General features: G+C 40.6%; 1 protein-coding gene across 1 annotated transcript in view; it reads left to right on the top strand.

Moving 5' to 3' along the window:
* The window catches only part of MAP3K21 (mitogen-activated protein kinase kinase kinase 21), a 33,892-nt gene extending 14,907 nt beyond the window's left edge, over positions 1-18,985 (top strand). Inside the window, exons 2-11 of the mRNA XM_079971810.1 lie at positions 678-858; positions 1,887-2,035; positions 3,421-3,596; positions 4,841-5,081; positions 5,824-5,946; positions 9,573-9,723; positions 11,649-11,743; positions 12,679-13,437; positions 15,180-16,331; positions 16,708-18,985. Of these exons, the coding sequence (XP_079827936.1) occupies positions 678-858; positions 1,887-2,035; positions 3,421-3,596; positions 4,841-5,081; positions 5,824-5,946; positions 9,573-9,723; positions 11,649-11,743; positions 12,679-13,437; positions 15,180-15,565 (2,261 nt within the window). The 3' untranslated portion in view covers positions 15,566-16,331; positions 16,708-18,985. The remainder of the gene's footprint in view (positions 1-677; positions 859-1,886; positions 2,036-3,420; positions 3,597-4,840; positions 5,082-5,823; positions 5,947-9,572; positions 9,724-11,648; positions 11,744-12,678; positions 13,438-15,179; positions 16,332-16,707) is intronic.
* Positions 18,986-23,695: the final 4,710 nt, after the last annotated feature.

The following is a 23,695-nucleotide window of genomic DNA, read 5'->3' as shown; positions in this document are numbered from 1 at the left end:
CACTAGGTTAAACTGTGAGGAGAATTAGCTCCAAAATTGGAAATTGAATCTGCACTATTTAGTGTATTTCGACACCACACTAAACTGCAGTTCAGTAGGCTATAGTGAGCTTCTGACTCATGTAACCCTCTGTCTCCTTCCCAATCCTGGGATGAGTTTGCCAGCTTTTGCTTCTGGCTTCCATTAACCTCAGCTTGTCATATCATCTGAACTGACAAACTGTAGTTACTGTTAATTAGCCATTGAAACTAGTTACTCAGGAGAAGAGGAGAAGCACACAAGTCTAAGGTTCCGGGCAGCTTATTCACATTATACTAAACTATGGTTTAGTGTGACACCTGAACTCTCTTAATTGTAGGTGTTTACTCCTTCAACATTCCACACCGTATGTTAGTAAATCATCATTCAAAGCATATGTATCTACTCAAACTATCAGGTTTTTTTGGGGGTGGGACAGGCACAGCTTTAATCCTTGATGAATTGCACTCTGAACCTCTTACTATGAGCTAAATCCATGTTGTCCTAGTTTTATTTATCAAATAAAAATTTAACATTAATTTCTAAAAAGGGAAACACTTGGCTCCATATTGGCTGCAGACAGATTATGCTTGCATTTCCAGATGGGTCAAGTTAATATTAATGGTGATCTATACATTTCTCCCCCCCCCCTTTTTCAGTTCTGTTGCTTGAGAAGATAGAGAATGATGATATTCATAACAAAACACTGAAGATTACAGACTTTGGCTTGGCTAGAGAGTGGCATAGAACAACTAAAATGAGTGCTGCGGGAACCTATGCATGGATGGCACCTGAAGTTATCAAATCATCCATGTTTTCTAAAGGAAGTGATATCTGGAGGTAATTATGTTTTCAGTATTCTCGTTATATATATATTTAAAAATAACTTTTGTACAGCTGAATGAAATTTGAAGCAACTAAAGTTGTGTGGTTGTTCCTGGTGTGGTGCCTGGGTACATGCTGCAAGTGAGGAGCACCACAACTTGCAAGGTCCTGGCTCCTAAACCTCACCCAGTCAATCACTCTGGCACTCTGCTGATTCTAGGCTTCCCTTAATGGTTCTCACTATACTTCTCAATATATTGGTTCTCACTATATTGCATTCTAGAGATCAGGAGGAATATCTCTTTATACGCCTATGTTCATTTTTTAACACCTGAAAGATGAGGTCAGATATACAAGGAGAGGAATTCAACTTTGCACTAAGGCAATTGTTCTGTCTGGTAAAGCATTTTTGCTCGCCAGGCAGAACCACCACCACCCCACTCATCCCTTCATGAGTAAAACAGTTTCATAGAATTGTAGAGTTGGAAGGGACTCTGAGGGTTATCTACTCCAGCCCCCTGCAATGCAGGAATATGCAGCTTGGATCGAACCTGCAACCTTGATGTTATCAGCTCCACACTCTTAACCAACTGAGCTATCCAGGTTTCATTTACAGTATAATTAAAACAAGGCAGGTGAAAACCCACAACCACCAGAGCAACAATAAAACAGCAGCAGCAACGAGATCAAGCATCCATCTTAAACACTTCAAGGAATTATTCAGTTCGTTCTTCCTTTCTCGTGGACCGCAAGCTGAAGGCTTTATGGAAACAAATATGATGAATCCACTTTCAGATATGCAGAATACTTATTTATGTAGCTGGATTTTCATTTGCTTCCAAGTAACATGCCTGTGGCCATAAGGCATTTCATTTAGCTGCAACCATGTGTTGGAATGATGTAGAGCATGGCAATGGCATGTCCTTTGTTGCGGTGTGTTTGGATGCTTTCCTTGTTTCTAGACGGGTTGATGACCTTTTTAGTTTTTGTTTTGCCCTTCATTAAGCCGTGTATTTAACTGTCAAATAAACATTTATTTATAGTTATGGCGTATTGCTGTGGGAACTCCTTACGGGAGAAGTTCCATACCGAGGCATTGATGGTCTTGCTGTGGCTTACGGTGTTGCTGTCAATAAGCTTACTTTGCCCATTCCATCCACATGTCCCGAACCATTTGCTAAACTAATGAAAGGTACTTGTGCTGCTTATTAAAGGGGGGGAGAGTTGCTATGAGATAACTCGCATGTTGTCTATAATATGTGTACATTTTTTTTAGTTTTAGCATTTCATTTAGAAATGTCATCACTTACGTTAAGGTATAGAAAACACCAGCTTCCCATTTCATTTTAGTCCAGTACTAAAAATGTTTTTTTTAACACATTCAGCAGTGGAAAGTAATTTCATTTTAAAAGCTGCATTCATCTTTGGAAGTGCTTTCTTGCTCATTTATTCATTAAGTTATATTCTGCCCTTCCTCCAAAGAAGCTCAGAATAGCAGTGTAGCCTCACCACAGCCTGTGATATAGCTCAGGTTGAGACAGTGTGGCTTAGAATCATAGAATTATCATCTAGTAGTCCAAACCCCTGTGATGCAGGAATATTCAGCTGTCCCGTACAGAGATCTAACCTGCAGCCTTGATGCACTGAGCTCCAACCAACTGAGCTACTTGCTTAAAGTGTGCAAGTCAGTGCAGTTAATGCTCAAAGTTAATGAAAAGTTACATCGGAAGCAGTTTATTTTGTTGGTGTAGCATGGTTTTCTTGATGCAGGATGTTTACGGATCTACAAATTGAATAATTCATAGGGGGGAAGTGAAGGAATCCTTATTTTTCAAATAAGGCTCTTGTGTGCCATCCTTCCATATTCATCATTTGAGCCTGTATTAATCTATAGGACATGGGTCTGTGCCTTCGGGTCACCGTTGCAAAAAGAAGATTGTATGAGACCCAGGTGAAAATGCGCATGGTGAATATATTTGTGGTCTCACTTTTTGAAAGTGAAAGGACCGTAAGTTATTTAACAGGTCATGCCTAAAATAATCTGTGCATGCATCCAAGTCACATGCTACCTTTTATACATAGCTCTGGACAGTCTGAAGAAATTGCCTCATTTAATGCAATCTCAAGCAAACCGTACTCTAACAAGAAAGTACTCTATTAATTGTTTTGAGTTTTGCTTAGAAACAGTATATAAATGTTTCAAAAGAAATGCTAAAAAATAATAATTGAATTCTTAAAAGCTGCCAAGTTACAGGGAACCAGGCAGAGGGCCTTCTCGGAAGTGGCACCCGCCCTGTGGAACGCCCTCCCACCAGATGTCAAAGAGAAAAACAACTACCGGACTTTTAGAAGACATCTGAAGGCAGCCCTGTTTAGGGAAGCTTTTAATATTTAATAGACTATTGTATTTTAATACTCTGTTGGAAGCCACCCGGAGTGGCTGGGGAAACCCAGCCAGATGGGCAGGGTATAAATAAATAAATAAATTATTATTATTATTATTATTATTATTATTATTATTATTAGTGTCAGATTTTGTTCCCTGTTCTTCTAACTGATGCAATTGATGAATTTTAGTGTGCTGGGCTCAGGATCCCCATATCCGACCGCCCTTTACCTTGATTCTTGAGCAGCTTACTGCCATTGAGGGGGCTGTTTTGACTGAGATGCCTCAAGAATCTTTCCATTCCATGCAAGATGACTGGAAACTGGAAATTCAACAGATATTCGATGAACTTAGGACCAAGGAAAAAGTGAGTGAATTGGATCTTTTCCCCCTCTTAATTCTTGGTACTCTTTAACTCTTTTAAATTGCTCTTTTATCCTTGCGGGGTGGTGTATAGTCAGAACACACTGGGCTTAATGGCAGGTGGGATTGCCAAAGTCACCCCACTTTTTATTTTTATTTTTTTGTCTTTTGCTTAAAGCTGAACACACACGTTGTGGGCTTACTATATACAAATGTATATGTAATTGTTTAAAAGTTGGATGACTAATCATATATAAAAAACAAAACCTTCTTTGGGTGAGCAACTAATTGTGAAGAAAAGAAGCTTCTGTATAATTTGAAATCTTGCCTTTTCCTATATGTATACACACACACACACACACACACACACACACTACATTGGGCTAATTATTCTTTTGTTACAAATATTAATGGGAAACTTCCTAAGCTACCATCCAAGTTGACTTTCATAGTCTACATTAAAAGTTTTTATGCAGAAAAAGTAGGGGAGCCCTTGGGGCACTGGCATGCCTACTGGATCTTAGTTATCTGGCATTGTATTTAATAATAATAATAATAATAATAATAATAATAATAAATTTTATTATTTATACCCCACCCAGAGTGACAGGGTTTCCCCAGCTACTCTGGACGGCTTACAGCATATATAAAAAATTGTAAAACATCAACCATTAAAAACCACTTTATACGGGGCTGCCTTCAGATGTCTTCTAAAAGTCAAATAGTTATTTATTTCCTTGACATCTGAAGGGAGGATGTTCCACAGGGAGGGTGTCACTACCAAGAAGGCCCTCTGCCTGGTTCCCTGTAACTTCACTTCTCACATTGAGGGAACCACCAGAAGGCCCTTGGATCTGGACCTCAGTGTCCGGGCTGAATGATGGAGGTGGAGACGCTCCTTTAGGTATCCTGGGCCAAGGCCCATTTTTCTTTTCCTCTTCTGCAGTCTCCTTGCTAAAATAATAATTTAGAGTCACATTTCAGAACACATTGTGGAGGTTAACAAAAAACAAACCAAATTGATGAGGGAAACAGTGTCCCAAATTCCCATTTGTCCTTAATCCAACAAAGCCTGGCTAGAGTCTGGTTGACCACCTCTTTTAAAAATAGCCTTGGTGTGGAAGGAGGGAGATTTCACCCTATCTCTCTCTTGTTTGAAAAGTTGTCAGGTAAAATACTTACGGATTTTTTTTTCATCACATGGCAGAAGACTTGTGTCCTAACTAGTATTTTTATAACTATTGTTAGGAGCTAAGGTCACGAGAAGAAGAATTAACAAGAGCTGCTCTCCATCAGAAGTCACAAGAAGAGTTGTTGAAGCGGCGTGAACAGCAGTTAGCAGAACGGGAGATCGATGTACTGGAGCGAGAACTCAATATTTTGATATTCCAGTTAAACCAAGACAAGCCCAATGTGAAGAAGAGAAAGGGAAAGTTCAAAAAAAGCAGATTAAAGCTTAAAGATGGTCACAGAATCAGTCTGCCTTCAGGTTTGATTTTCCTCATCTATGCAGATTTATTTAGGATGGCTACTGCATTTGCAGATTTCAAATATTGGGCTGAAAGTTTTAGAGGTTGCTATTGAAAGGTTAGATACAATACTGATATCATATTATGCATTTCAGTGTGACAAATGAGCAACATTTTGAATATATTGAGGCGTTAGCACAGACCTCCCTTGTGTTTGATTTAGAATTTTGTTCTACCAGCCAATCAAACTTCTTGAATTGGGAAACTAAATATACCGGGGAATGTTGCTTTGAAGTAGAATTCTGATAGGGAATTCCCGTGTTGATAACATATTATATCTTTGTTCACTCCTAAGTATTTATTACTGGTGTGTCAAGGGTTTGTGAAAAAGCAGCAAACATGGATTCCTTCCTCTGCTCAGTAGCTGTGGCTGCCGTTCTTCCTGTACCTGTTTACCTGGGAGTAAGAACCACTAGATTCAAAGGGTCTTACTAGGATTGTGTTGCACTTAGTGACAATTAAATATGAACCAACATGAAAAGCAGTGCACCACTGCTGTGTTGAAGCTAGGTTGTGATTATGCTGTAAAAACACTGCACAAAGTTCTTTAGAGGTAGGCAAAATTGCAGGTACAATGAATAATCAATTTTGTGTTTATACAAAATGCCTGTGACTATTGTTATATGTAAAGAAGTAGCATGTTAGTTTGAATTTGGGTTTTTATTTTATCATACAAATACATTCTTCTCCTATTTATAATAGATTTTCAACACAAGATAACAGTGCAAGCCTCCCCGAACCTGGATAAGCGAAGAAGTTTAAACAGTAACAGCTCTAGTCCACCAAGTAGCCCCCTAATAATTCCCCGTCTTCGAGCTATACAATGTAAGTCTAAATCAGGTATTGCCCCCCTCCCTTGATTTTCTTAATCTGGAATGACTGAACTCTCCCGATCTTGCAGTACATTTTAGTACAGCCTAAGTCTGAAATCCTATACTCTCTTAGCTGGCAGTAAGCCCTATTGAATTCAGTGGGACTTACTTCCAATCAAACATGTATAGGAGTATATTGTAAAGTATTGTTAGCCAGTACAAGGTGAAGTGAAGATCTGATAGTTTAAAACAATGGACAGAAAATTCTCAAATTCAAAAAAGATTTTGTTATTAATTTCAGAGTTATTTCGCACTGTGGTTAGCATTAACAATGGTAATGAGATAGTGACTTAAACTTTAACTATGTCGGAGGCATAAAATAGGCATTCCACCAAACCATGGTTTCTGGTAACTATAGTTTACAGCAACAAACCATGATTTGAGCATCTGATCCAAAATGGTTTAGAGCTGCTTTTTTGCTTCCCTTTCGCACCTGCTCAGCATTCCTGTCTCAAGGTGCTGTGGCATTTGGAGGTAATGTGTGCCCACAAATTATGGCTGGTCAGTTCAGAAAACCTGAAGACTTTGGATTGCAAACTAGCCATCAACTTTTGATTCTGGTTTCCGAGCATCTTACAAACCATGGTTTGTCAATTTGGGCTGTGCAATTAAACACAAATAGCCTCTGGTTGTTGCTTGGTGTGTGACTTGTGCCCAAGACTGGACTTGTAGAATTTTAAATAATGTTATTCTCATGTGTGTGTGTGTGTGTGTGTGAGAGAGAGAGAGAGAGAGAGAGAGAGAGAGAGAGAGAAAAGAAGCATGAATATAGGTGGGCAGTTTGCTGGAATGCATCTTGAGATTTTCAGTAGAGTTACTGTATGTTGTGTGTGTCTGCCTGCCTCTGTGCACGCATGAAGGGACTTTTACATTCAGCTTAGTTCCAAGTGTTTTCCCCTTTCACACAGCCTAACACTGGTTAATTATTCAGTGTCTTCTGTTTGAGGGTAATAAATTATCACTCCTGTTTCCCAGAAATGAAAGGGGCTATTGTCTGTCTGTCGTTCAACCTGGATGTCTTGTAAACAAAAGATTATTTTCTTCTCTTTGAACAGCATTTTCTTAATCCTTTGTTCCCATTATCTTCTGTTCTTTCAGACTTGATAGATAACGCTGAAGGGGAGTTCTTACAGACATTTAACTTGTGTACTTATTTGGCTGAAGCTGAAACTGTTTTCTTATTCTGTGGTACATTTTCTCCCTTTACCTAATTTTGGGCTGCACTGCAGTGGCTTAATGGAAGGAATGGGAGCCCCTTCAACACAGTTTAGAAATAGAGGTCTAGTCACCTTTGTCTGGAAATGAAATTCCAAGGCCTATCACATCAGGTTTTTAATGAAAATAATCAAAAGGGCTATAAAACGCAAATTCTTCCTCATGCAGGATTTATTTTTAACTGTTGGTAATGCTTGTAATCAGGCTTTATTGATTTGATTTTATAAATGTCATTACCAACTTGGAAGTTTTCTGAAGCAGGAGAGGTTATATCTCTAAATTTGGTTTCTTTAGACAATTATACATTGGAACTATATGTTGAATATTCATTAGACTGTGAACCCAGTCTTGAATATTTTTTGAGAGACTCCTTGAATTGGGCAGATTGTAAATGAGTTTGTAGTTCTTTCACTGAATAAGTAAGTCTGCAAGCTTCCCACCACCACCATAATCCTTCTCAAGAACATAAAATGTTAGAATATTAGAATTGCCTGGGATCTATGGAACTGAGAAGAAAAGAACATATGCTGGCTGTACAGTTATGGAGTCTGTAGTGTGCAAGCCCTTGAAGGGGCTACATGCACATTAGGCCAAATCCTGCATAGAGGTTGTTCCAAGGAGTCTTGGAATATGTATACAGAAGAGGATTTTTCTAATGCAGTCACCTCCTGTAGAAATGGATCTTTGTATCCCAGTAATTGGATTCCTGTGATTGTAATCTGAACAGAGAGCATTAAAAACCCACAAAAAGTTGCAGTGTAACTTTACCAATTTTGCTTTCCTCATACATGTATGCCACCTAAATGTATTGTACATTATCCAGTGGGCTGGACCTTGGAATGACAAGTAAGAGAAAGGCAGAAGAGAATTTGCCTTGTCCTTCCTTTGCACCGCAACTTCTTGAAATTCAGAATAGTGTGTCATGGGGCATGCAGGGGGGTATAGGATCAGATAGGCACTGTTATCCAATTTGGGGTGACAGCCCATTCCAGAATATCTCTCCCTGAGTGACTTTTGGTCAGGGAGAGGAACAACTGTGTATAGAAAGGGGTGCAGAAGTATCATTCTGCAAGGTTTCTTCCACTCAGAGTCCAGTTCAATATGTTTAGGAAAAATTAGGGAAGGTATAATGAGAAGATGGGGGTTAAAATTCTCTCAACTCTATATGGCCAAGCTACTAACTACATTCCATCTAAACATGCTTCATTCACATCCATTCCTGTTTCTGTGTTGTATAATAGTATTGTGTGGCATAGCAACACTTCATTTAGTAAATAATTATTATTTTCCCTGTTGGTAGTTATCTGGGCAATGTACACAATAGCTCTTGTCGGTGTGGCTGCCCAATCCTCTTTGCTGTATCAGTGCAACATTGTGGTCAGGTTGTTACACCGGATTAGATGAAACATGATGACTATAGCGTGATGTCGTGTCTGAACTGGAAAGCTGCCACAACACAATACATATTGCACTATTTCAGCAGCTGTTATATCCACTCCTAAAGATTTGTTGTTGATGGTGGTGGTGCTGTCAACCATAGGATTTGACTGCTTAAAAATGGATCACTAAGTAATCAGCTGTGAGCACTTACCTCTCATCTCCATTTGCTGGAGAAGCTATTCCTAGGATGAATGGAAGGCCTCTGTACTTTGGGATGCCTGGTTAAGAATATGGTATTTGCTTAATACCAAGCTGAAGTGCAACTTGGTATTTTCATCTCTATTCTCTTAATTGTTTCTTCAGTGATTTCCAAAACTGACCCAAATACAGCTAACGGGCAAAGAAACAGTATATATGTGTACCATCAAGATGTAGATATCACAAGCGAATATGAACTTCCCAGTGGGGTTAAGAAAAAAGGCAAGACCACATTAAATCATAAAAGGTGTTGGTTAAATTAATTTCTAAGCTAAATTTGTATGCACTGATAGCCTGAGCACTTACTTGGATATCCATTCCAGAGATTGTGTTTCAAATGAATGCAAATGCATTAACTGTATATTATGACTTTGTCCTATTAAGTTATATCACAAAAGGCATTATTCTGCATGTATATCTGATACAAGTGCTCAGTAACTATAGCTTGCCAAGATGTATAAAGAAAAATCAAAAGCATGAAAAGAAATCGGATATTTTCTGTTGATTGGCATAGTTTCTTTTCTTACTTCCTACCTTCATAGATGAGATAACTCTTTGCCTGCTTGAATTTGATTTTATCCTAGCTGTCCTTTAATTGGGGGGGGGGGTGTAATCTCTTTTACAGTAGCATAATGTGAATGCTAAAGCATCGAGTATTTTCGGATAAGCACTGCCATAAAGCCATACTGCTTGGAATTGCTCTTGAGATCTTCCATCTTTCTGCAGTGACCTCCGATGAGAGCAACAAAACGTGGGGAAGGAGCACAGTTTGTCATCAGGAAGAATTTGAAGATGTCAGGCGAGGCTTCAAAAAGAAAGGGTGCACATGGGGGCCAAGCTCAGTTCAAACAAAAGAGCGTACGGATTGTAAAGAGAGGTATGGCTGCTATGTGGCATGAGGAATGCAATACAAAGGTGGTGTTTTTGTGGTTGTTTTTGTTTTGAGAAGCTTATAACCTGTCCTTTACCTGGAAGTCCCAGGGCTGTTTAGAATACAGTGGTACCTCAGGTTACATACGCTTCAGGTTACAGACTCCGCTAACCCAGAAATAGTACCTTGGGTTAAGAACTTTGCTTCAGGATGAGAACAGAAATTGGGCGGTGCCAGCGTGGCAGCAGCGGGAGGCCCCATTAGCTAAAGTGGTGCTTCAGGTTAAGAACAGTTTCAGGTTAAGAACAAACCTCCGGAACGAATTAAGTACTTAACCTGAGGTACCACTGTAAAATGAATGCAACAGCACCTTAATAAAAACCAGTATGCATATGTAAACTTATATATACATTTTATAGTATATTTGAATCTGCTTGATCTGTAGTCTCAACTTTTGCCCATCAGGGCTAGTTGGGGATTGTCTGGGGAGGAAACTGTATTAGGTGCCTTGAAGGAAGTGGCAGTATAATGATTCTTGAAGAAGCCCACTCTGGACACTGAAATGTTCAAAACACACACACACACTCCTTCTGTGTACTGTGTACTGTACACAGAGTAATCTGGGAGTACTGAAACTGGTTTGTTTAAATTATCCATACTTAATGCTGACTCTGGTTCCAGATTGGACAACACAGGAAGCTGTGGTTAATTAAAACAGGAGTGAAATCTTCTGAACAAAAGAGAGGGCAGAGGGAGCACTCAGGCCTGAAGCTTGTTCTGGCTCATTCCTTCTTGTGCACAGCACACAAAACCATGGTTTGGTGAGACGCACAAATATAGCCAATGTGTTGGGAAATCAGAGTCAACAAGTACAACTGAACTGAATGAGGCTTGCAAAACCATACTTATTTTCCATCTTATAGTGGCTAAACCTGTGGGGGCTTATTCCTGATGCAGGTCCAGTTAGGATGCATCTGTCTATGCCTAATTGAACAGCTGTAATCAGTGCTTTTTTTCGGGGGGGGGCACAGGGGTACACATACCCCTAAACATTTTGTGAATCTAAGTTTGGCCTTATTGATGGGCAGTATTTCAATATGAGTAGGAAAATGAGAGTACCCCTAAACATTTTTTAAAGAAAAAAAGCACTGGCTGTAATGAATAAGAGTCAGAAATTCTGGCAGCAAAATTCAAACACTGTGGGGAGGGCAGAGGGCAGAGACAATCTCTTACTTGAAAGCATCCTAGGTTTTTACTTAATGCAAACATGAATTACTGGAGTTTTAAGGCACACAATTTGAGGCATGCCAGGGGTTAAACATTTGGAGATGTCTTGTTCAGATTTATTCTGAAAAAAGTGCACCCACTTCACCCACTTCGTTGCTTGAAGAAAATGTTGAGAACCATCAATTATACAAAAGTCCTGTGGCTTAGCTACAAACTACTGACTCTGGATCTCGAAAATGAATAGGTTTTATCTTTTAATGCAGTGCAGCAAAATGAATAGTTTCAAACTCCTGATTAACATTGTAACATTTGTATCAGAGATGTGGGTTTTCCAGAAAACCTTGAATTGGAAGATTTTCCACTGTCCTAAATCACTGAAGATTTGATTCAACAAGTTTATAGGACTTTATATATATATAAAAGGTCATGCTCTGTTTGTATACTGTAGGAATGTCCTGAAATTTTTGTTTTCAATCACCAAAAGTAGTTGAACTGAAATGTTTCACTGCAGGAAAAGGATGGGTGGGATTAAATAAAGTCCAAATCATTTGTTTCAAGCAAGCCAACTTTTAACTGCTGCATAGGAACTGCAACAATAGCCAGATCATGTTCTGTTGGTTTGTCCCGTTAAGGTTTTTCATTTTCTTAGCTATCTGTTTATCAAGAGTGGTTTTCTTCATACTAAAGATTTTCTCTTGTTTCAGAATAAGACCTCTCTCAGATGGCAGTAGTCCTTGGCCAACACTTTTGCTGAAGAATCAGAAAGGTGTTCCTTTAGCGTCTTTGTTCATAGACCAAGGTGAGTGTGCATACTATATATAGTGATATAGCTATATATGGAAATACTCCTTTTATTTTTCAAGATCTTGTGGGCATCAGCACTCAGAATTAAACATGGAGTTCATAAGAGTAGTTAAAAACCTTAAAACAGAAATATTCTAAATGAGATTTAAGGGGGAACCATGTTCAGAGACAAAACCATGTTAAGCCAGACTTTCTTGCTTCTTGTGGCTTGCTGAGAACAGACAACAAACCACAGCTTTAAGGTGGCTTGCAACTGTGGCTTGTTAGAGAGAAGCAAGCCATCTGCTCATTTTCAGTAAGTCATATCAGTGTGCATCAATAATCTGCTCATTTTCAGTAAGTCATATTAAGCCATGATGCACAAATGTGACTAATGTCCAGTCATTGCCATGTGATATAGCCAGCAGCAAATCATGATCTAGGTAGTCCTGTCACGAACCTGAAAGTCTTTAAATGGAGAAGCTTGGGGTTTCACATGGGGTTTCACATGCAGAACATGAGCTCCACCACTGAGCAGAATTTCAACTTTATTGGTCTTATTTGCTACCCCAGAGACATTCGTGAACACAGGAGAAATAGCAAAATAGATGGTATGAGCATACAGCCAGCAACTACATTCTTAAAAACTAAAAACCAAAACTTAAAAACTAAAACCAAAGAAATTTGCCATCTAGCTCTTCAGAAGGGCAGTTTATCTGGGTGGTCAAGTTGAAAAGCAATTGCTTTATTGTTTACTTGTGTGTGATTAAGGTTTCTGCTTAAGCAAGCCATATGATACACAATAGCTTCTCCTCTTATTTGTTTTGGTGTTTGAATGCACTTCACAACTCTGCAGAGATATTACAGTTGCTAAGCTTTTTTAAAGTACATACTGGTAGTGAAGAAAAGAATGTTATACTTGAATGTAAACAACTTAATGTCTCTATACAGAGCAGAGGCTTTCCTCTGAAGGTCTGGATACTAAGCGACCAAAGCAATTAAAGTTGCCAAATCAGGCCTACATCGATCTACCTCTTTGGAAGGATGACCAAGGATTTAATTCTGCAGAACAGGAGAGCTCTGAAGAAAGAAATTCAGCAAGTTCTGCAAATAGCACTCCACAAATGACCCCGACAAACAGCCTCAGCAGAACATTTCAGAAAAAGAAAACTGACACAGTGCTTTATGGATGTGGGGTCCTCCTTGCATCAGTAGCACTGGGCGTGGATATTAGGGAGCTGAACAGATTTCAGGCTCCTGAAGAAGTACTGCCCAAGGAGGAAAAGAAAAGGCGTGAGGGAATATTTCAGCGAGCTTCCAAGTTTCACAGAAGTGCAAGCCCTGTAAGGTTGCAGCCCAAGAAGGAGGAAGCGCACATCCCTTCACTATGTCCACCTGCAAGTACTGTGAACCTTTTCTCTCTTTCTTCTGCTTCCACTAAATGCCTCCTTCAGTCTGACAGTGAAGATACAATTACGAGCACGGTGTCCTTTAACAGAGATGCTCCCATTAGACACTTTTTGTCTGAAAGTCCTGCGAGTAAAAGAGAACAAATGGCCAAAGCTGATCCTGCTGCTGATTCTAATGTGCCATCTCCCCGTCTTCCTTTGAGGGAAGAATCTCAATTCATATCCAATGCCTCTTCCTCAAAAGCAAGAGCTTTGGGTCACAGACGAACCGTGTCAGATGGAAACCCATGCCATTCCATAAGTGAGTAGCAAAATCAATCAATCAATCAATCAATCAATCAATCTGTAATTTGTTTTGTTTTCTTTACAAAGTACTCTGACATTATGATGACTATTATTATCATTATTTAATAATTTCTATATTGCCCTTCATCCAAGGATCACAAGACACTTTACAATATAAAAACACAAAAATGCATGCCATAGTAACAAACTAAAGCAATAACCTTACCCCACACAATTTAAAAGGCCATAGATTGTTTAATTTGCAAAAAGCCTGGGAAAAGAGGAACGTTTTTGCTTGGCATCTAAAGATATGTAACACACGCACCTAGTTAGCCTCCCTGGGTAGAACATTAAATAGATTTGATGTAATCTATTATACAGCTGCCTTCCTTTCCAATTTGCTAAAAACGTTAGCTAATTTCTAATATATACCGTATTTTTCGCCCTGTAGGACGCACTTTTCCCCCTCAAAAAATGAAGGGGAAATGTGTGTGCGTCCTATGGGGCGAATGCAGGCTTTCGCTGAAGCCTGGAGAGCAAGAGGGGTTGGTGCGCACAGACCCCTCTCGCTCTCCAGGTTTTGCGGACCTCTCCGCAAGCAGCGGAGCGCTCCCGCTGCTTGCGGAGAGGTGCCTGCATGCGAAGCCTGCGTGCGCTGAGCTCAGCCCGTACAGGCTTCGCGGACCTCTCCGCAAGCGGCGGGAGCGCTCCCGCTGCTTGCGGAGAGGTGCCTGCAAGCCGAAGCCTGCGCGCGCTGAGCTCAGCGCGTACAGGCTTCGCGGACCTCTCCGCAAGCGGTGGGAGCGCTCCCGCTGCTTGCGGAGAGGTGCCTGCATGCCGAAGCCTGCGCGCGCTGAGCTCAGTCCGTACAGGCTTCGCGGACCTCTCCGCAAGCAGCGGGAGCCAGCCCTGGGCTCCCACGGCTTGCAGAGAGCTGCCTGTTTGGGGACTGGGGTCGGGGGAAGCTCGGGCCTCCCCCGCCCCAGCCCCGTGCCTGGGGGGGGGGAAATAATTTTTTTCCCTTTATTTCCCCCCCAAAAAACTAGGTGCGCCTTATGGGACGGTGCGTCCTATAGGGCGAAAAATACGGTATATTAAGAGGAAGCTAAGTTGACCCGTTGATGTGCATAATAGCTGGCTGTTATGTGCATTCACTAGGCTTCATGGAGAATGTGCATATAATCCTTCCACGAAGAAGGAATTGTGCTTATTTCCCAGTCAATATATATAATCCCCAACAGGCCTTGGAAAATGTATATGCAGTGACGGACTTTTATACGTTCTCCGGCCATTATGCATAATTTCCACCAGGCTTTGGGGAATGTATATATTTTGAGGCAGCGGGCTAAAAGCAGCCCAGAGAGCACAGACTGCACACTTCTGAACAAGAAATAATAATAATAATAGGACATGTTTTTGGATATTATGCAAAGTGACTAGAGAGTGTGCATATGGCTGAGTGAATGTACAAAAAATTCCACAGTGCCTGCTGGAGATTATGCATGGTGGCTGGAGAATGTGCAAAATTCAGCAGAGAGGTGCACATTCCCTGTCTTTGAATGTTGTCTGTTCAAAATACATGTCAATGTCATCATGGAAGGATTCTCCATACTCTGTTGGGCCTGGTGAATGTGTACAATGGCCGGTTATTGTGCACATTAACTGCTCATCTTAAGTTCCCCTTAGCATATACACTGTATATGCACTGTCCTAGGGTTGTTTTAAATTTGTCTTTGTTGCCTTTTCCCTCCGCTCTAGGTAATGGAATTGCTAATGGGGCTCCGGAGAGTGTTCACTGCCCGTCTCTCCAGCAAAGAAGCAATCCTTCACCTGTAAAGCAAGGTATTGTCAACATTATACCAAGACCTCGACCTTCTTCTCTAAGAAGTTGGCTAGATCCTTGGCAGGCTATTCCACAACGTCGGAAGTCAAGCCCTTTTGAGTCTGACGGTTCAGAGAGTGATAGAGGTTCAACGCTTAACTCACTGACAGACACTGATGAGAGAACTAAATCCCATATGCCATCTTTGCTGGATATTGATGTAGAAGGTCAAAACAGTGACTCTACAGTGCCTCTGTGTAGGTTGAAGAGTAAAGCATGCCGGCCATCGATATATGAACTGGAGAGAGAATTCTTGTCTTAAGTGCCTTGATTTTTTTCCTGTGCCCTTTCTAAAGAAACATTTTCTGTGCATGACAACTTTATGCTGCTTTTCCCCTAATCTTTTTGACCAATAGTGCTGGTATTACACCAGGCAGAAAAACATTAAATATAGAAAGAATATACAGTGGAAGGGTTGCTCTGCAACACCCGTACATGATGTGAGTGTCTAATAACAGTATTCTGAATGAATATGCGTGTGGAATTCATTTAATTCCTCACAATTTTAATTTACCTTTACCTAGTTGCAGAACAGCAGGCCCTTTTCACCTTTGGCTTTTTCTCATTAACAACTTGATCTGCTATATCCTAAAGTTCAGTTGCAGCCAGTGGAAGTTTTGTCTGCAGGCAAAAGAAAAGTAGGATTTTACCCAAGGAATTACTTGTAATCAAACATGGAATTGTTCAGAAGTATGCAGCTTTTCAATTCCCAATTGAAACACAGTTTAATTAGGCAATCCCCCAAAGGCAGTAGCTGTTAAAAATAATAACTTTTAAGAACTTTTGCAAAGAAACCCATCATATAATGGCAATGATACACTGCTGTGTAGATATACATGTGTATGGTTTCCTTTTTAAAATAAATAAGGTAAATATTAATATTAACTTGATCACAATTTCCAAAATCAGTGGTACCTCTGAGTAAGGTTATAGGAAACAAATGGAAAAGACAGGCACTTTCAAACTTGATTTTTTTTCCTGTTGTTCACTGTGCTTAATCTCTTGTAGAACTGAAAATGCTGTTAAAGGTAAAGGTAAAGGTACCCCTGCCCGTACGGGCCAGTCTTGACAGACTCTGGGGTTGTGCGCCCATCTCACTTAAGAGGCCAGGGGCCAGCGCTGTCCGGAGACACTTCCGGGTCACGTGGCCAGCGTGACATCGCTGCTCTGGCGAGCCAGAGCCGCACACGGAAACGCCGTTTACCTTCCCGCTGGTAAGCGGTCCCTATTTATCTACTTGCACCCGGAGGTGCTTTCGAACTGCTAGGTTGGCAGGCGCTGGGACCGAGCAGCGGGAGCGCACCCCGCCGCAGGGATTCGAACCGCCGACCTTTCGATCGGCAAGCCCTAGACGCTGAGGCTTTAACCCACAGCGCCACCTGCGTCCCGAAAATGCTGTTAGAGAATCTTAATTGCTGAAAAGGTTTCAGTGAAACACATGTTTTGCTTTACTGTGCCAATCATAATTTTCTTAAATTCCTTTATGGTCTTTTAAAGTCTAATGTCTTATAGATCTGGATTCTTATTCAGCATACACTACAGTATGTGAAACAGAATACAGTAAGAATTTCACAGTAACAATTACCTATTGAGAAAGATGCATTTCAAACTGTGTGAGCAATTTAAATGAAATCTTTGGCCAGTTATAACATTATAGTATTCATGTGAAATAAATTCTTGAAGGTATTTTAAGATATTGAGGCATTATTAAAATGTAAAATGGATAGGTTTTCTGAAATTGATTCTTCTAAATTAGAAGTTGTTCAGAAGTGGTGCCCTTTTGGTAGATTTGCATATGAAGCAGAAATGAAATTGCCTTTTAATGGAGCATCGTTAGTATTTTTACCTGTGTGTCTTCCTGTCTTAAGGACTTTGTCTGCTATGCCAAGGACCCCAGTGCATGAGTAGGAAGCCCTTTTTCTCACCAGTGTGTGCATGTGCTGGTCTTTGCTTTCTTTCTGTAGCTTTCGCACCACTCCAGAAGGTCTTCTGACATTCAAGAGCATCGTGGGGTGGGGAGTGCCAAGAGCCCCCAGTGTACATGGGGAACACAATACACAACCCTTTGGATTCTGCCCTTTATTTCAATCATTAAGCGTAAGGTTTGACTGTGCATTGTGAATTTTGAGACAATGGAACCCACCACTGAAACCACAGTCCTCTAATCCAAAGCCATAGATGGCATTCCATATTCAGCTAAGGTTCCATAGCAAAAGGACATGTTAATTCTGAAGGACATGAGCTGCAATTGTATGTTGTATTTTGCTGACATGTTAAAGGTTTTCCGTTTTAATTTGTTCAGAGTGGTGAACACTCTCCTTGGGGCAGGGAGAGACTAAAGAGAAGAAATTACAAGTGTTTCTTTGGACTTAAAAGTATTATGTCTGCTCAAAAATTTTAAGACACATTGCCTGCTAGTTGTAAGTTGTGTGGTCTTTGTCTACTAGATAGTAATTAAGTTATTTTATTTGTTTATTGATTATTGTTTCTCTTCAAAGCATTTTATATTTCTGTCAGTTTCTTCTTTTGAAAAAAACCTTAGGTGCTGCATAGTACTTTTAAAATGTTGCCCCTTTGTATTGGGTAGAGCAGGGGAAGAGAATCCGGCCAGTGGTCCAGATTCTACTCATCCCCCCCTGCCAGCCAAATTTGACAGATGGGTAGGGCCACTCACCTGCCAAGCACCTGGTGTCGCAGTGATGTCAGTGAGATCGTGGTTTGAAGTCCCAACAATCTGCTGACACTCGGAGCCCTGTGCTACATTTTGAAGCCTGACAATCAGCTGATCAAAGCATAGAGCAGGAACTCTTTGCGAGTCACTTGAAAAGAGTTGGGGAGGGGTACTTTGAAATCCCAACAATCAGCTGCTTGTCAGGCTTCAAAGTACTTGCAAAGCACCCTGCACTATGCTTTGAAGTACTGTTGATCATCACCACTTCACAAGCTCAGTACAGTTCTGAAGCACTGTGCATGGGGCTTCTGACAATCAGCTGACTGGTGGCACCCCATAAGCCCCTTTTGGACCAGACCAGCTGCCTTTTACCTGTCCATACCTGACATCATATATGAACCTTTTTCATAGAATCACAGAATTGTAGATTTGGAAGAGACCTTGAGGATCCTGTAGTCTGACCCCTTGTAATGGAGGAATATGCAGATGTCCCATAGAACCTGTAACCTGTGGTTTTCTCAGCACCACATTCTAACAAACTGAATTACCCAGTGTCATGTGATTAGCAGGTGGGCATGGCGTAGCCAAATGGCCTGGAAAGCCAAATGGGAAGGCCTGGTGTACCTAATTAGGCCCAAGGGCTGGAGGTTCACCACATCTGGTGTACAGTTCAATTGAGATTTTGTGCTTTATCATTTAAAACTTACACTGATTTAGTTCTTTTATATAAAAGAACTCAGGTGTATAAGAAAATCTGGGGAAGCCTTGCATGTAGTTGGTGTGTATATCTGAAGTTTATGATAAACCCCTAGAGATCCGGAGACACTGTGTACGGTCCTTTTTTCTGGAATGAGAGACTAGTTTTGGATTGTGCAGTAATACGCCGTGGAGTTTGTTTCTCTTTTCCTTTGTCATGACTATCTCAGGTTTCACAATCAAATGCCTTGTAAATGTTTGTTTAAATCCATTTTTTAAAAATTTGTTTTCGCAATTAAAGTTAAATGGATGCTCTGTGAAGTCCCATTTATTTCGGTGAGAGGAAGATAAGTGCCTGCTTAGCACACTCATTTAGAATCATTGCATTGCATCCAGAGAAGATTGTTCTGACCTCTCCTCATGCAACAATGATACACACACACCTAGTACAGCCTCCACAAAAAGCCTGCACACCTCCCCCCCCAGCAAAAACAAAAACAAAACCCCACTCCTGGGACGGGTCCTGGAAGTCTAGAGCAGAATGGAGTATGTGGAGGAATTGGAAGGAGCTGCCTTCTGATTGCAGGAGTGTTGTTTTTCGCCCACTCATACAAATCGTCTGCCAGAGCCGCTGTATTTGAGGTACATTCTATTTTGGCTGGATTGTGTAGTGGGTTCTGATTTCTTCATAAAACAGTATTGCCAAAAAGATGTGTGCCTGCCTGCCCAAATACCTGTCTAGAAGTTATGCTAAACATCAGTGGTAAAATGTAGAGCAATACTTTCAGGTAAATGTTAGGGAGTGCTTTGCATTGAATAAACTGCCCCCAAAATGAACTGTCCACAAGAAAAAGATTTCTTTTGTTTGAAAAGTTTAAATCTTCATGTCAATTGCATAATGTTTTCCTATCCAATTGTCTCCTGTTCCTTTGAACTGTGCTAGAACCAGTTGCTCTTAATATAAAAGGCAAATATTACCAGTAAAGTTAATTGAGTTAATTAATAGGGTTAGACTCAGTAGCCTAATTCCATCCCATTTCAGTTTTGATCAATCTTTTCTTTTTTGTAGATTTTTTTCAAAGGATGAAGGGATGCACAAAAATTGCACATTTTTAAAAAAACTTTTGCATAAAATCTGCATTTTTAATACATTCATAAAATTGTCTCAAAAATGTGCATTTTTAAACGTAATATTCATATTTTGTGCGCTGAAACGGTGTAGTGAAATCTGGGCCTAGTAAATAATCTGGGAGTTGCATTCCAATTTCATTCCAATTTGCAAGCAAGATTGGGAGCCTCAAATCCAATTGGTCTGCGCCCAATTGCATTCCAAACATTCTTCCTTTATCCCTATCAATATCTAAAGGACTTAATTAATTAATTAATTAATTAATTACTATAGCGCCCTTCATCTGAAGATCACAGGGTGGTCTAAGGATATCTAAGGAACCACCTCACTCAATATATCCCTGGTAAACGTGCTTGTCAAGTAGGCCACTGCTGATAGCACTGCAGTGCCCCAGGCTATTGTCGAAACAGGCTTTTAGTGTTGCAGCGCCAGCTCCCTGGAATGAATTACAAGCCGAAATCAAGACAGCCACCTCATGCTGGGATGTTAGAAATTTTATAGCTAAAGAAAATGTTCTATTGTTTCGGATTCCATGGGAATAACTTCATTGTTTATTGGTTGAATTGCTTTTAGAAACGTCGAATTGATTTTATTATTTCCAGAGCTTGCATTTTTGTGTTTTGTCTGTTTTTATCTTGCATACCACTTTATGCTTTGAAGTGGTCTATACATTTAATAATACTAGCAGTTCATATTCTGTAGGCATATCCACTGGCGTTGACATGTTCCCATGGCCATTCTTCTGGACTGCTCAGAGATGTTTGAGACCAGCTGCAGTAACCTCCCAGGCTCACCTTGCAGTTTGAGAAGCACAGTTTAGGCAACTTTCACCATTTGTACAGAGATTGGCCTTTGTCCTACACGGTTCCACAAGATTCAATTTTGTTGATTTTTCACCATTTAAAGCCCTATGCGGCTTAGGACCTGGGTGAAGACTTTATGATACAGTCACCTGTAAAGTCACGCTTCCAGAGTTGCTCACAAACCTGTTCATTTAGGCACTTCAGCTGTGGTTGGGCTCCAACTCCCATCAGCCCCATAGTCAATGGACTTCTCGAGGGAAAATTGGTTCCCCATCTCTGCTTTAACTTGCAGCTGTACTCAGGCCATGCACCACTTTGCCTCTGTTAATCTATTTGTAAAATATAATTTCTCTGAGTAGCATTTGGGTCTGGGATCGGGGGGTCCAGTGCCCTTCTACATGTTGCTTGAGTCCATCTTCAATCTTCATCCCTGACTATTAGCCATACTTTCAACTTCATACAATCATGATTATTATTATTATTATTTTAAAAATGATGTTAAAATTATATATAACTTTGCAAGTGAAATAAAATAATTGATGGCCCTTTGTGCTGCTGATTGTTCTCCAACAGTATTAAAGACAAAGTGAAGATTAATCTTTTTCTTCCCCAGGCCTACTGATATTTGGCAATTTTACAAACTGTGACAAGTGCAGTGACTAGGAAGGAAAATATGGTGCTTTGGGCATAATCGCCTCCAGCATCTTTCCATGTTCACTAGGTGGTAGTAATAGCCGTGTCACAACTCCCAGTAATGCTGCTCAGCAGAATACTTTCGCTGGCAAGGAGAGATTTAAGAAAAATGTCAGTGCAGTTTGCCATTCTGGAGCTGTTCTTTGAGCTGGGACATCACGAGCCCCTTCACACATGTATTTAAAAGCAGGTAGGGAGGTTTTCTATGGCAAACTAGGAAAGTCAATGATTTGGAAACTGGTTCTTGAAGGGATGAGTGTTGTCATAGATTAAAGCCCACATTTGCTTTGTTTTAAGCTTATAAAATGCTATGTCGTTGTTAAAACAATCCATTGTTATCTATGCTTAGTTGGAAGCGAGGCCCACTGAGTTCTTTGGGGGATATTTAAAATGCAGTCAAACCTAACAATTCATGTGTTGCTAGATAGGCACATGATAGGAGCTGAAGCTCACAGAGTTTTCCTGTCAACTTGCTAGAGAGAACTCTGTGAGAGACACTCCCACTGTGCACTGACAGGGAGGGCACAGCTACCAGTATATATTCTCCTACCTTGCCAGGGCACACTCATCTTTTTCCAGCAATCTGAGAACTTCTACCATTTTAAGCTAGACTTAAGTATATCTTTGTAACCTCCTTTGCTGGCAATTGGCATGAAATCCAAACAGAAAGATTAACTGATGAAGAGATTTGTGATCAGCAGCTCTGTGTGCAGTTTGTGCTTTCCCTTCTCTGGCTGCATGATGGCATCTTGGGCCAGCTTCACTGAAAATCAAGATCCCGATTTGCTACTAAAAGCAGGATGAGGCAGTATCATAGTAACCCTCCAAAGGTGTTCATAGCATGTTGATCAATGGGGTCTGCCATGCAACAGTGGTTAGCCCATCAGCAGAACAGACCATCCAGATTGAAGGGGGGGGGTACAAGCAGCTGCAATGGGGAGAAGGAGAAGGGCAGGTCCCACTGTGTGAGTCCAAATCTACACAACCTGTCATTGGAAACCACCCCAAAATGGACAGTGTCACGCCGAAGTCATGCTTTGGTCCACCATTTTAATCAAAATGGCACATTGCTCCCAAGCATCAGTGTAGACTGCCCCCCCCCAAAAAACCACACCTCAAGAATGCTCATGACGAGTTTGACAATGATATCTCAAGAGGTGGCCATACCCACAGAAGAAAAATGGACAGACAAACCATTTCCCAAAATACATAGTAGATAAGTTAAATCTTTTACTTACAGATCATGATACACCAACAGATGCCCAGGAGAAATTGGGGACTTTCTCAGAGTAACTTCTAGTTTTCTTCTATTTCCGTTAAATAGCTTTTCATAGAAGTAGATCTGTTGCTGTAGCATCTTTTCATCCTCTCTTCATACCACCAGGGGGCACTGGTGGGCTATATTGTTTGATTTGCTCTATCACATACTTGTGGTTCTATTGGATAAAGTACACACTCGGGAAATTAACATGAATTATGTCATCCATGTTATGAATCTAAATTTTGAATGTCAAAATTTGCCATGCCATCAGAAAGCTTCACTCCTGTTTAAATTGGAAGCTAGCAAATTATTGCTTGATTATGTTTTAGCGTAGAGTATCTGGAGGCTTATCCCGACCCTTATTTTTGGAACATTTTATTCCACATCTTCTTTGGTGTTCTATTCATTTTGTATTCACATGGGACCCTTTGAGTCATGCACCTCCTGCTGAGCTGACATTCGCCAAAAAAACACCCTTAATATTAATCCGTTATCTTCTCTTCAAATTCATCTAGGAGGAAGTGAGAAGTATTAAAGTAAAACAGGCCACCCCCTCTAACTTCCAATGCCTTTATGCTATTGAAGTCAAAATAATCTTGTTTGATTATTTGACCCATGAAGCCATTCTATCCTTTTGTCTAAAATTTATTTCGAGGATTCATAAGTTAGTGTTTTACTACTAAAATGAACACATTTTTTTTTAAAAAAATAAAATCTTTGTGTAAATGGAAAGGACAGTATTTGCCTAACTCCTTGCATGTTTGCAATAACCTTCACCTGTGCAATGAGACTTGCAGTCTCCTCCTGCCATGCACACCCTGTGTCAGAGTCAGTGCTACCATGACCCTTTCTGAGGCAGTTGCCTCAAGCAGTGCTTCTGGTGAGGGGCAGGGGCTGGCAGCAGATTTGGGTCTGACTGCTGCACCTGCTTCCCTGCTTGTTTGTAGTGTCAGATGCCTCCTCCTCCTCCCTGGGGCAATGTCTTCATACCCACATATCTCTTTCTACCCTCCATTCAGGCAAGAACATATTTCCCCTCTCTTCCCCACCCCCACCCCCAAAAAACACGCTTCCTCTTTCTTTCCTTACCACTGAGCAAGGTTTGGTCATGACTAATAGAAAGGGAGAAGGTAAAAGCT

This window comes from Podarcis cretensis (assembly GCF_951804945.1).
Source record: "Podarcis cretensis genome assembly, chromosome: 3".
Classification (NCBI taxonomy): domain Eukaryota; kingdom Metazoa; phylum Chordata; class Lepidosauria; order Squamata; family Lacertidae; genus Podarcis; species Podarcis cretensis.
This window is presented reverse-complemented; position numbering and strand designations above follow the sequence as displayed.